We start from the raw sequence: 12743 nt of genomic DNA, 5'->3' as shown, positions 1-12743 counted from the left end.
AATGCATCAATATAAATTAACAACTCTATCCTTTTGATGTCCATTATAAATTGCTTGTATAAAGTTTTTGCATCCTTCTTGTCAGCACAATGTGTAAATTAGGCAAAGACACTGAAATTCTGAATGTTCAGTTTCTGAAGTATTTCTATGATTCTCAAAAGAAGCATGAATATAACTTGATAAATAAAAAGATAAGTAAATGGGATGCTATTTAAATAATTGTTAATATAATTACTTGCCCATTCAAGGTTGATTTAATGATTTTACAAAATATTCAACATAATACTGACAGGCAAGTCCGGCATAGAGATAATTTTACCTTGGTAGCGCCGATCCTGTATAGGTGTACAAGGTGGGAGGGCTGGGTTTTGAGGATCATTAGGCACACGTCCGTCGGCAGGTGGTTCACATGGATCCGCTCACCACGTAGCACACAACGATACCTGCAGGAGACAAGAGGTGGAGTTAAAATGATTAAAGACTGTAACATGACTTTTTTCTTAACCCAATATCAAATTCATCACTTTGATTAATTATTGATATGATCCCAAAAGTAAGCAAATTAATAGTTCTAATACAAAACAAATGCATCAAAAGTGGGTCAAAAGCTTGTCTGTTCTCTCAGTTATTCAAAGCACACAACTCAAGAAGACCTTTTTTCACATATATTTGATTTGTCATTGTTTACATGTGTACCATTGAACTTCATATACAAATCTTACTGATTTCTACATTATAGCAAACACTGCATGATGATGTCAAAGACAGTCCTACAATGGCATCAAGGTCAGGACAATACTGGCACATTTTTCTTCCATAAGACAGACATTCTAGAACAGCCACACTTGATAAATGAAAATTGTAAGATTATTCCTTCATACTATCCATTTCAGCTGTGTTTACTAGATAGTATGTTCATGTATGTAAGATATTCATATATGAACTCATGTCTAAGCCATTATGTTGATATGTTTACAATGTTTATGGCCAAAGGCAATATGCTGATTTGCCAAAAAAAACTTTGAAACTTTGTTAAAACAACTTACTTCTGCAGATATTTTATTTCAGGATTTATTTCATGAAATCGAACTTTCAAACTACATCATTTTTTGCTTTTTTTAGCAATTCAATCCATCATATTTATATTCAAAATTTATATATTTTGATTATACCTTTCTCTGTGGAACTTACAGTTGAGATGCTGTGTAATTAAATCAATGAACTCAATATTTTTACAATGATATAATACAGGATTTTCAGCACTAATTCATGCATTCAATGAACTTTCACAAAAGGATCGTAAAGGAAAGCAAGAATTCAATTCATCACATTTGAGGCAGATTCATCAAGCTGAGCAATTAAGCTGTCATGTTTAAAAAAGTTTAGAATAGGAATGTTAACATAGTTTAACTTCAAACTTGATGGCCATAAACTGTTGTCAGCAGGTAACAAATTCGTATTGTCTATAAAAACAATGCATAGTTTGTTTGTTCAAATAACATTACACACTGCAAGCCAACCGTAAGTATAAAAATTATACTATCATCCATATACATTAGGCCAGCTGTACATAGTTTATAAACTATTGTTTCTCCTCCAGAAAAACAGAATCTGTCTAGCATCAATGCATACGTATATATGGTCTCATAAGGTTAAGACTATTATAAATATTTCATTGGCTTTTCTTAACTTAAGATGATTTTCTTCAAGTTTCTTCATCAATTTTGAAGAAAAATACAAGGGGTTCTTATAAAATAAACAAGAAGTATGTCCATGACATAACATTAATGGATATAAAGTTACCGAGTTATTATAAAGATAATGGTTTGTTTCAGTGAAAGATCACTGAGTGAGCACCAAAAGTCAAATTTAATGAGTGGCCTAGCCAGTAGTGAAATTATTTTTTTGGCGTTCACTCATAAACATCAGCCTTTCATTGTATTATATGTTTTGAATGGATACTTTTCTTTAAAGACAAAATCATAAATTGGTTATTACTGTATGCCTAACAGTTGCATATTTCTATATCTACTACCGGTATACCATATAAAAAAATTGTTATGACATATGCAACATATAGGTTTCAGTTTGACAGATCTAGAAAACTTAAATGTATTTAGCTGTTCCCCTTCCAAACTTCCGTATCACTGCATAATACCAGTTCAAGTCTTTCTTATCCATAAAACTGTAAGCTTAAATTCTTACCTAACTCAGTGCATACATTCTACTTTAAACATTAATTAAAACTAAGCGCTATCTACTAGGTATGCTTATCTTATAATTCAATATTATAAAAGTTAAAGAAATCTCTGATCTTACCTTTCGATGAAATGATGGAACTTGACTCTAACTGGGAAGCCCATTTTCCGTATTCGTATAGTTTCCAACATTCCTGTATATCTTAATTGATCCAGCACAACAGACCTTTCAAATGACATCGGCGCTTTGTCATTATTTGGCTTGATACACCGCACGAAGTAGGGGTTACACCGTGACATTGTGTCTATAAGGGACAACAAGGATTCGCTAAAGTTTGCCGCAACTGTTGGAGTCCGTGGCTTCATGGTCACAAACCGGCCAGTCGCTTTGTTCAATGTTTTGTTGATGAAACGGTCCCTCATCTCCTTGAACATTTGGGCGATCATCTGAAAAGCCACATCGAGAAAATTTGTAAGTAATTCCTATAGCAGCAGGTAATTCATTTCTTTGTTTATTTTATATCATTGAAAGTTGTAAGTCAATCCAGTGTTTATTTCATGTCAAGGCAAGTTGCAAAGTAATTACTTTATTTATTTCATAAGAAGGAAAGTTGTATATCATATCTATATTTATTTCATGTCAAGAAAAGTTATAAGTCATTCCTTTCATTTATTTCATGTGTTATGACATTTGCGACCTATGTCTATGATATAATAAGGACGCAAGTATTTTATACCTGCGATGAATTATATTAAAGAATCAATACCCCGGTAAGTACCCCAAAAACTTAAATAATAGAAAAAACAGCACTATTCAAATCAAATACATTATATGGACATGTCTTCAGTCAACATTGGTCAAACTGTTTCAAGGTAAAAAAAATAAAAAAGGGTAAAACAAAGGGTAAGCTGCATTTTCACCCCAAAAAATGTCTTTGCTGTCACCCACAAGATCCATATAAAGGGAGACAACTACTGTTACCTTATTCTTGCTCTCACAAAGGAGTTCAACGACATCACTGCGCAGCGTGTCCTTGTTCTTCTCCAGGAAGTGAAGCACCTGGCAACACATAAATGTAACACTAGTTACAGGTACAAACATTTATTTCTGATCAACATTTATATGAAGTGTATGTTTATTGGATATTTATTCAAATGCATCTCAATGGCTTTTGCAAGCACAAATTTACTGATTAACATTTGTATTGTTTCTTTTAGCATGTTGTAAATAAATCAAAGACGGGAAAGAACCCCATAGAAGATGGTATATAGTTCTGTTTGAGATCTGTAATGGAGCAATATTCCCAAATACAATTAAACATCAAAACTAGACATAATACAGTTACGGCTAAACAGTCTCCCACAACTATACTATCTTCCTACACTATATTTGATTTTTCCGGCGTAGTGATTGACATGGAACTCAGGGTGGGACATTCGGGGCTTCCCGTACAGCCCATTGTCACTGTGGTGGAAATGGCACTTCTCCAGGAATGAGTTGTCTGTAGCCTGCAACAAAATGATAGGTGATTGATCTCAACAAGAGCAAACGCTACAGAGAAATATAGAAATCTTGAGGTCCCTGTATCTTTAAGTAATGTTAACTTATTGAAACATATATATATATCCAAATTACTTGTCTTAACCTTTTTGATATTTTTAACCCCAAGGATGATATTTGTTTTGCATTTATCTCAATTACAAACATGCAAAAAAAAACAAATGTACATTCTAAATGTATCACAGACATCAGTGACATCAATCTTCAAAATTCTCCATTACTTAACATATATTATTATGCCAGTAATTTTCATAGTTTAACTATTAAAGAAGTTAAATGTTAAAATTAATATTTAAACAAAAATCATACCTATAAATAAAAATATTTCAATTCAAAGATAAATTTTAATGATTTAAAGAAAAGGCAGGTAATAAGACCATTAGAATTTACAGATGAATTCATCAATTTTTCGCTAAACAATTTACATTTAATACTTGCATTCCATTTATTACAGAAACAAGGGCTTGATTTTCTTCATGTGAAATATCATTTGAAAATGTTCAGTTTTTCTCCAGTTCTTTATGAAAAGGCATGGAGGCCCCTTTTTAGGAACAATCAGGCAACTTCCATGTACTGTTTACAAAAAGCTATGCTCTGCCCACATATCTACCGCACAAGCATATAGTGAGCCATAATGGTCAAGTTAGTGTGACCATTGGACATTCCAATACCTTTCTGTGTAATAAAGCATTATGTAGACCTCAGGGTTTTATCAGACATTATCTGAGACTCTATCATGGATATATGAGCACTTTTTTCTCCTAAAGTAGTTAACTTAAAAAAATAACAAATTTTATTTTAAGGTGCCTACCTGTGGAAAGTTACACTCATCATCCAGTATATGTAAGATCCCAGCAGGTTTGCTAGCAATCAGGTCTATTACTGGCTGGTTGTCTTGAAAATCAATATTTGACCACTCGATTTTCTCCTTCGCGTATTCCTTCTGCTCGAGTCGGAACACGTGCTGGTTGAAGAAGAATTGGAGGGTCTCATTGGCGTAGTTGATACACAGCTGCTCAAAGCTGTTCACATGGAAATCCTGCCAACAACAGATGAGAACAGTGGTGAGTTCCTCGACACAGTATGCTTTCAAAGAAAACACATTATTATGCAATACCAATAAAAACCCAAGTTGTACCAGTATTTATATTTCCCTTTTCTTGAAGAATGCATGATCCAATACATGTTATTAAATTATAAGTTTAGAGGACATAGATAACATTATGTTGAAATATACTTATATGACTTTTCAAAATAAAGGTGCACAAACATCATTCTGGTTTTAAAAATGTCTTTTTAATTGTAGTGGTATCTCCAGCTTGAGGGAAGGCAGCTAAGCTTCCCATCTTGTAGAAAGAAATGGAATTTGAGAGATAATATCAAACTTTTCTGGAAATTACAGATAATACTGTATTATGTGAAGTAAGAAAACCACATTAAATCTAGAAAAGCGATATTCACTTCCACAAAACTTTGCATCGCAGTGAAAAGTAGATCGACTTTTGTGATTTTCTAAATGGATAAAAATGAAATGTTCTTGTTCCTAAGAAGTTCAAAGTAGCTTGGTTGAAGTGTTCTTGTTGCTAAAAGTACAAAGTACTTTTATATTTGATAAAGTTGAACATATGGCACCAAAGTACCTTGGTTTTGCGCATTTTGGTTGTGAAATCCCCAACTTTGTTATGCAAAGTTTTGTGGAAGTAAACATCGCTTTTCTAGATTTAATGTCGTTGTCTTATTTCACATAATACAGTGTTAGATTGAGTGATGTTTAAAAATACAGGCCCTGATATGTAAGGTCATTGAAAAACACCGGCCTTGCAAACAAACCTATTCAGCCAGTATTTTCAGTACTTAAAAATATATACATGACAAACCTCAAATCCAAATATATCAAGGACAGCAAGCGAGGATGACTTTTCACGCTCAGCTCGACACACAATCATGTTGATCCTCTCTACCAGCCACGTGAACAGACGACTGTACAGTGCCTTGGAGATGGCATCCCTGAAATAGTAAGGTTTAACATTATCTTACAATTACCTATACAATACCTGACATAAATGTTAACATTACTTCAGTTGTAATAGCTGCATGTTAACAAGAATCACATAATTTAAGAATCACCTTTAAATAAATATTTAACAAACCCACATCAACAGGAATGATGTCCTTCTCAGCGTACTGCAAACTAAAAACAACTACCAGGTAATTGAAATTTGTTTGAACATTACCGATATTTCTACAAATGTTTGTTTCTGGCCTAACCTTGAATCCAGGGCTTGGTCTATGTTGTACGGAGTGAGAACCCTGTCACCTTTTGTCTCCTAAAAAAAAAAGGATGTTTAAATTTTTGTTACCTCTTAGTATAGAAACAATCAAGCACCTCGAAAACATGTGTTGAAAATCAATGCTTCCATCGCACATCAAACTAATACATTGTTTGACAAACTTCTTTTCTTCTATATTTTTTATCTGGGGAAGATTAATATTTGAAAAGCCTAATAAAATTAAATTACTTGATATATTCATGTACAGGCTAATAACATTTTGAGAACAACAACAATGGTAGGCCTGTGACATACAGTGACTTTCTGTGTAAGAGCCTGTTTCAGCCAGTCATCAGAGAGCTCCAGGAGGTGTGAGATCCATTTCACCTCAGCGGAACTGCCCATCTCCACTGTGTCATGGTTGTCAACCTGAAATACACATGGATTGTATTGTAGCCCTTAGCAACATATATAGCACATAAAAATATATGTTGTAAAAATCTAATACCACAGGTGAAAGAAATTAATTGTCATTTTCAGCAATAATATGCTTTGCTTTTTATGTTTGTCAGTTCCAAATCTGCGCTGCGAACACTGTACCATGATTCTTTTGAAGAAGATATTGCCACAGTGGAGGACAGCGGCAAGGATTTTGTGTATTGTTTCCTCCTCCTGTCTGCTGAAGTTGAGGACTTGGAACGCGTCACACAGCATACGGTAACTGTCCGAGTCATCTCGACTAGACAGGGTGCAGCTTCCACCCTGGAAAGAATGAAACAAATATGAGAAAAAAAACATTATAACCATCATGTTTAATCTGCTTAATAATTCAAGAGATACTATTTTGAAAGGTGCCCATAAATAGTTTTATATATTAAATAAATAACTTACAATTATTAATAACAGGGATAGCTCGCTGTTAATAGCATCGTAATTTTGAGCTTTTAAAGCTACAAGGTTTTAACAAACAATCATACAAGGATTTTGATTCTTCAATTTAAAAAAAAAAAAATGGCTTTTCACTTTTTTACTACCTTTTACTTCTGGTAAAAGGTTTAAACATAAAACAAAGGAACAAAACACAGTAGTCAACATGTAAAGGAAATCAGCAAAATAAACATAGTCTAAATCTAAAAATGTGTGTACAGTTATGAGTGGTGGACAATACTGCATTGTAAACCACCAGTTTATGTGCACTTGAATATCAGTTGAATTCATGGGCTTCGGGTGGACTAAGATATCACTCGTAAGCCACAGGTTAAGTTGGACTGAGATATCACTCGTAAGCCAGTGGTTTAGTTGGACTAAGATATCACTCATAAGCCACAGGTTAAGGTGGACTGAGATATCACTCGTAAGCCAGTGGTTTAGTTGGACTAAGATATCACTCATAAGTCACAGGTTAAGGTGGACTGAGATATCACTCTTAAGCCAGTGGTTTAGTTGGACTAAGATATCACTCGTAAGCCACTGGTTTAGTTGGACCAAGATATCACTTATAAGCCACAGGTTAAGGTTGACAGAAATATGAATTGTAAGCCGCTGATTTCGTTGTGTAAAGGTATCAATCGAAAGCCACAGGTTACGGGTAGATTAAGATTTCACTCGTAAGGCACAGGTTTAGTTGGATTAAGATATCACTCAAAAGCCACAGGTTAAGGGTAGATTAAGATATCACCCATAAGGCACATGTTTAGGTGGACCAAAATATTACTTGTAAGCCACAGGTTTAGACCGACTAAGATTTCCCTTGTAAGCTACATGTTTAGGTGGACCTAGGTACCACTTGTAAGCCACCGGTTCAGGGAGGACTAAGACATCTCACGTTAGCCACAAGTTTTTGTTGACTTAATAATATTTTGATATACGTCTATCTCAGATGTCACATGAAGAGGAGGATTTACCAGGTTTAGTGGATCAAATGGGATCGTTAGTTATAAATTATTAGATTTGTAATCAACACCATAATTCAACATTAAAGCAGAGTCTTTTTTTGTAACCTTTACAATCAACAACCTAAAAAGTTTATAAAGTATCTCTTAATAGTTATTAATTAACCATTGGATCACAATCACCATGCACACTGCATTTTATATATGATATTGTTCTGGAAACATTATTTAATAGAACATGCATCAATCCAGTCCCACAATGAGAATTAATGGTCCTATTAATATATTCAACTCATATATTTATTAAAAGATAATTGTTTCTGTTCAGAAATTCATTATATGACTGTCAGCAAACATTTTTCATTATGAATGTAACATATTTTTATATGTTAAAATGAATTGAAAAGCTGTCATTCCCTTTAGGTTCGTTCAATTATCAATTAACATTCAACATTTACAAGATATTTAAAAATCCATAATGAGAACAGTCAGTGCTTATCAAAAATGCGTTGCTGAAGGAATGGATTGTTTTTGGGGAAGAAGAAAACTAAGGGATGTAACCCAATCTTAATGAAAGTGTTTTAGAACAAAAGTTATTCACCCTCAGCCACTTCAGAAAATACCAAAGCAAAAACTTAAAACCAGGGCGCAAAGAAATAATAAACAAGCAAATTGTTGCCGCCCTTCACAAACTGACCTGTATTTTACCAACAGCGTCAAAACAGCTCTGTAAGACAACATGGTAGGCAGACACATGGTAACATGGTAGTCAGACACATGGTAACATGGTAGTCAGTCACATGATAAATTGGTAGTCGGTCATATGGCACCATAAAACATGGTACTCTTACAACATTATTACGTGTTTGTCAACTGTTCTTGTTTCTCCAGGTTATGATGAGTCACATATTCATTCTTGTGAACACAACAGGAAATCTTCATCAACATACATGTTTGAGATTAGTTAACAATGTGTGTTATTAATGAACTAATGCATTAAGTCTCATGTAAAAAAATGTGTCTTTTTCTCTAATTGTTGTAGAATAAAAGAGCAAAGAACAGATATGTACCGATGTGATCTGGGCACATTTTATGTGTGCCATATTCAGCCATTTTGAGGATGACATAGCAACGTTTTACTGTTCAATGAAACATCTGAACATTAAAATGAATCATTGATAATTAAGCATTGTTGTGTATTCACCAGGAAAATAATTGCAACAATTTATTACATCAATACTTAAATATACTTGAAAGATAGTTATCTTTAAACAGAAATTTATTTTGTAAAAGAAAATTGCATACACTACATAAAGAGAACATAACTCTACCTGTATAATCGTACAATTAACAAGAGTTTTGTCAATGTTGAGGTTAATGATATGAATTTCAAGTTTATAGCTCTGCAACACTTGTGAAGTTACCCAATGCTTGTTGGTTAGAATGCAGTTTTCATTCGTTACCTGATTGAGGTAGAAGTATTTCTCGGGGCTTGTAAGCCCGAACTGTTTCCTGCGGTCTCCTGACATTCCCGCCAACATCTCGTAGAAGACATGGTAGTTGCGCTCCTCCGGGGCCTAGCATGACAGATAGCACAGATTTTATAGGTTGCATTTTTGTAAAATGCCGATAATGGGGCTAGAAACCAATTAATTAAACACAAATCTCATCATGACATTAAGAATAAATAACTGGATTTGTTAATTTTTTAAGTCTTATCAAAACTTTATAAACAACTAGCGCCATGACCTATGTTATATTTCAGCTGGTTTAAATATTTTTCCAAATACAAAAAGAAAATAAGCATCGCTAGGACATTAAATACTTCTTGAATGAAATACTGGACTTCAGAAGCCCAATACCTACCTGTGTGACGATCCTGGACTTCTCGAGAAGATATTCTGAGGTCCGAGCCCCTACTATTGAACCCCTGAAAAACAGACATGGGCGGGTTAGAATCTTGCCTGCCAGTTCATTCAAATGTATTAAAATATAAATCAACAAGATGTTTAAAGCATTCCACTGTAATTGTCATTAGTTTTACAACAGTTTTACAACTACTTTACTAAAAATATTCATTGTATTCGAAGTAAGGCGATAGCCTAGTATTTGTATTATAATTTAGCAATATAATAGGCTATTTTGTGTTCTTCTCATGGTAGTTTCTGCTATTTAGGGTTCATGTTGAGCATGTTTTGCATGGTAGATCAAAATAATCACACGTGACACACAGTCAAACTGGCTCAAGGGCAAATCTCAATGGATGTAGGTTTTATTAAATTAGAAATTTTCTCCACCAAAGATATGCCCCAAGATTGTAAAGATAAATGATCTTTGCAAAGATCAGTCTTTGCCTGGTAACCACCAATAACCTTACAAATCACCCTTCCATACAAAAAAGCACCCTGATACTATTCACAATCATGCTCTTTAAGGTCATAAATTCTTTCATGTAATTTGTTCTATCTGTATATCTGTGTGACAAATGCAACCTGTGACAAATGTATTAACAAATACATTGTTTTGTTTTGAACAACACTTATTTTTTTATATATTATCATTCATTGCCATAAAGCAAATGGAGAAAGCCGAGTCTACACCAAGTTTAAGGCCATATATGCCATTTGAGGGTAAACCCAGGGGCAGATGGTACGAATGACCCGCTCAAATATTCTACCCCAATGTTTGTGTTCAAATACATAACCACTTTATCATTTGATGTATGAAACCCAAACAGATATCTAAATATACACTGTAAATCTACCTATTAGATAGACAATTTGATACACTGATGGAAATTCAAGCCAAGGACATCTTGTTTCTAGTGTCAACACATCAAACTCAAGTTTATGTAAACTTTGCCGTTTTTCTCAATTGAATATTATTCTCTTATCAGCAGTTTAGTTAGGATGCCGACTTATAATGATTTTCTGTCCTGCCACTTGATGGAAAAATGTGGCAATTATTTATTGAAGACAAGGGCAAATATCCAACATATAAACGTCCCATCAACCTTAAATAGACACCAGGTATCAGACCATCAAACGTACACATATTCTTAAAGAGTAACCTTTTTCATTTTTGGGGGAGTAAAATTTTTGATTTGAAATATCAACATGAAGCTGTTTAAAATGTACTATTTATTTGACTCTTTATACATGAATGTTATTAAATATGGTGTGAGGGTAGTGGAACAATCAATAAGTTTAAGGTGGTTCTCTCTGTACAACGAGCCGTTCAATAAGTAATCATGAAACATACACCAGTGCTTATTCTTGCATTGAAAACATAATTGATTTTTGATTGTTATGAGAACTCTTATATTCAATTACTTTTCCCCTTATTGGGACGTTTCCCTCACCAGGTCAAATCTCTTTGAAAGACTAATTAAGGACTGACTATAGTATTTATTTCAGTATGCCAATGAATGCATGGTCGGAATAAGGTCATGTTTCATTGATTAGGAAGGTGAGCAAATATTTATGAAATCATTTACTACTTGGGCACTAATTTCAACTTGAATGGACAATAAGAGAAACAACAGTCTGTTTCTTCCATAAATACAACGAAAAAGAAATTCAAACCCCATAAATTCTAAACTTTGAATAACTGTAGTGTATGTCTCATCTGTTCTTGAAAGAAGTGTAAGGATAATGTTAACAATATGATAAAACAATTCTTGCCCAATGTTATCAAATTTCACATTTTAACACTTTTTGAAAATTTTGAATAAACTATTATCAGATCGTTCTGCTTTCCCGAAGCAGTTTAAATTAAAGTGGTACTTGTATCTAAAATCAAAACATTCACATGTATAACAAACATAAATCCTTTAACTACTTACTAAATTATGCATTTTGGGAAAATATTTATTACTCACAGATAACAAGATTGTAACCGTGTATTTAAAAGCTGAAAACGCACAAATATTAAATGACTGGTGGGTCACCTAGGGGATTTACAGTGATCAACTATCATCTCATATGGTAGAAATACTGAGTTTTCTGCACCTTTCTTTTAAATCCTTCATAAGAACTATTGTTTTTGATATTTATTCATCCTTTTTACTAAATTAAAACAATTGTATTAATTGTGGTTGATCTTATTTGGGAGTTATTAAAGTGTGCACCTTTAAACCTAAGCTTTTGTCATCAGAATATACAATCAAACCATAATTATATCAATATTATTATGTCAATGACTTTTAATATTTTCACAAAAAGTCTACTTTAGGCTAAAAATCCTGTGATACAACACACTTAACGAAGGAACGTTATTTAATGTCAACATCCTTTCTTCTCAATAAGACAATTATTATTCATAGCAATGATAACATATTCCCTGTGGCTAGTTTTTAAGTTACAGTTTAAAATACCCTTGTAAATAGCTAATGTTAACACAGACCTTGATATCAGGAATACAGGTACAAACAAGTACCAGTACATTTTCCAAAATTTTAATTACAAACATTTGTTTTACTTAACTTTTTTTTCTTATTGTCAAAAAAGTGTTTTCTTAATTATCTTTAATAGCTTGATATCCTCCTTAAAACATGAACAAAATCCCTGTGCCCTCACAGTGGTTTTCCGTAATTGTTTTTATATTGGAATATAATGTCAAGTAAACACAATACCCATACTGTAAGGTTCACCCAAACATATGTGGCCCTTGTTCAAAGCCTAATGTACAATGACTCAGAAGTGTCTCCCCCAAAATCAGCTATCAATGCCGGGCAGTATTAGAGTACATTACTGTCAATAGCTCCATAAGGTTTGATCCTTGGAAACACTGAGTGCAAATCCTGGAACCTTACATTCTTATC

At 33.5% G+C, this 12743-nt stretch overlaps 1 protein-coding gene across 15 annotated transcripts in view; it reads right to left on the bottom strand.

Annotated features, from left to right (window-relative positions):
* Window positions 1-12743, bottom strand: part of LOC128212115 (unconventional myosin-XV-like) — a 75726-nt gene that overhangs the window by 34742 nt on the left and 28241 nt on the right. For 13 of the 15 annotated variants that reach the window (XM_052917431.1, XM_052917407.1, XM_052917422.1 and 10 more), the window contains exons 9-20: window positions 9788-9851; window positions 9385-9498; window positions 8619-8648; window positions 6630-6791; window positions 6345-6458; window positions 6028-6086; window positions 5637-5766; window positions 4571-4798; window positions 3582-3707; window positions 3181-3258; window positions 2320-2645; window positions 320-443 (exon numbers count right to left, since the gene is read on the bottom strand). In XM_052917431.1, coding sequence (XP_052773391.1) covers window positions 320-443; window positions 2320-2645; window positions 3181-3258; window positions 3582-3707; window positions 4571-4798; window positions 5637-5766; window positions 6028-6086; window positions 6345-6458; window positions 6630-6791; window positions 8619-8648; window positions 9385-9498; window positions 9788-9851 — 1555 coding nt within the window. The remainder of the gene's footprint in view (window positions 1-319; window positions 444-2319; window positions 2646-3180; window positions 3259-3581; window positions 3708-4570; window positions 4799-5636; window positions 5767-6027; window positions 6087-6344; window positions 6459-6629; window positions 6792-8618; window positions 8649-9384; window positions 9499-9787; window positions 9852-12743) is intronic. The other 2 variants (XM_052917460.1, XM_052917511.1) reach the window with 1 other exon arrangement.

Source organism: Mya arenaria, chromosome 2 (assembly GCF_026914265.1).
Source record: "Mya arenaria isolate MELC-2E11 chromosome 2, ASM2691426v1".
NCBI classification, from domain to species: Eukaryota; Metazoa; Mollusca; class Bivalvia; order Myida; family Myidae; genus Mya; species Mya arenaria.
The sequence above is the reverse complement of the archived record's forward strand: the minus strand, read 5'-3'. Positions and strand labels throughout refer to the sequence as shown.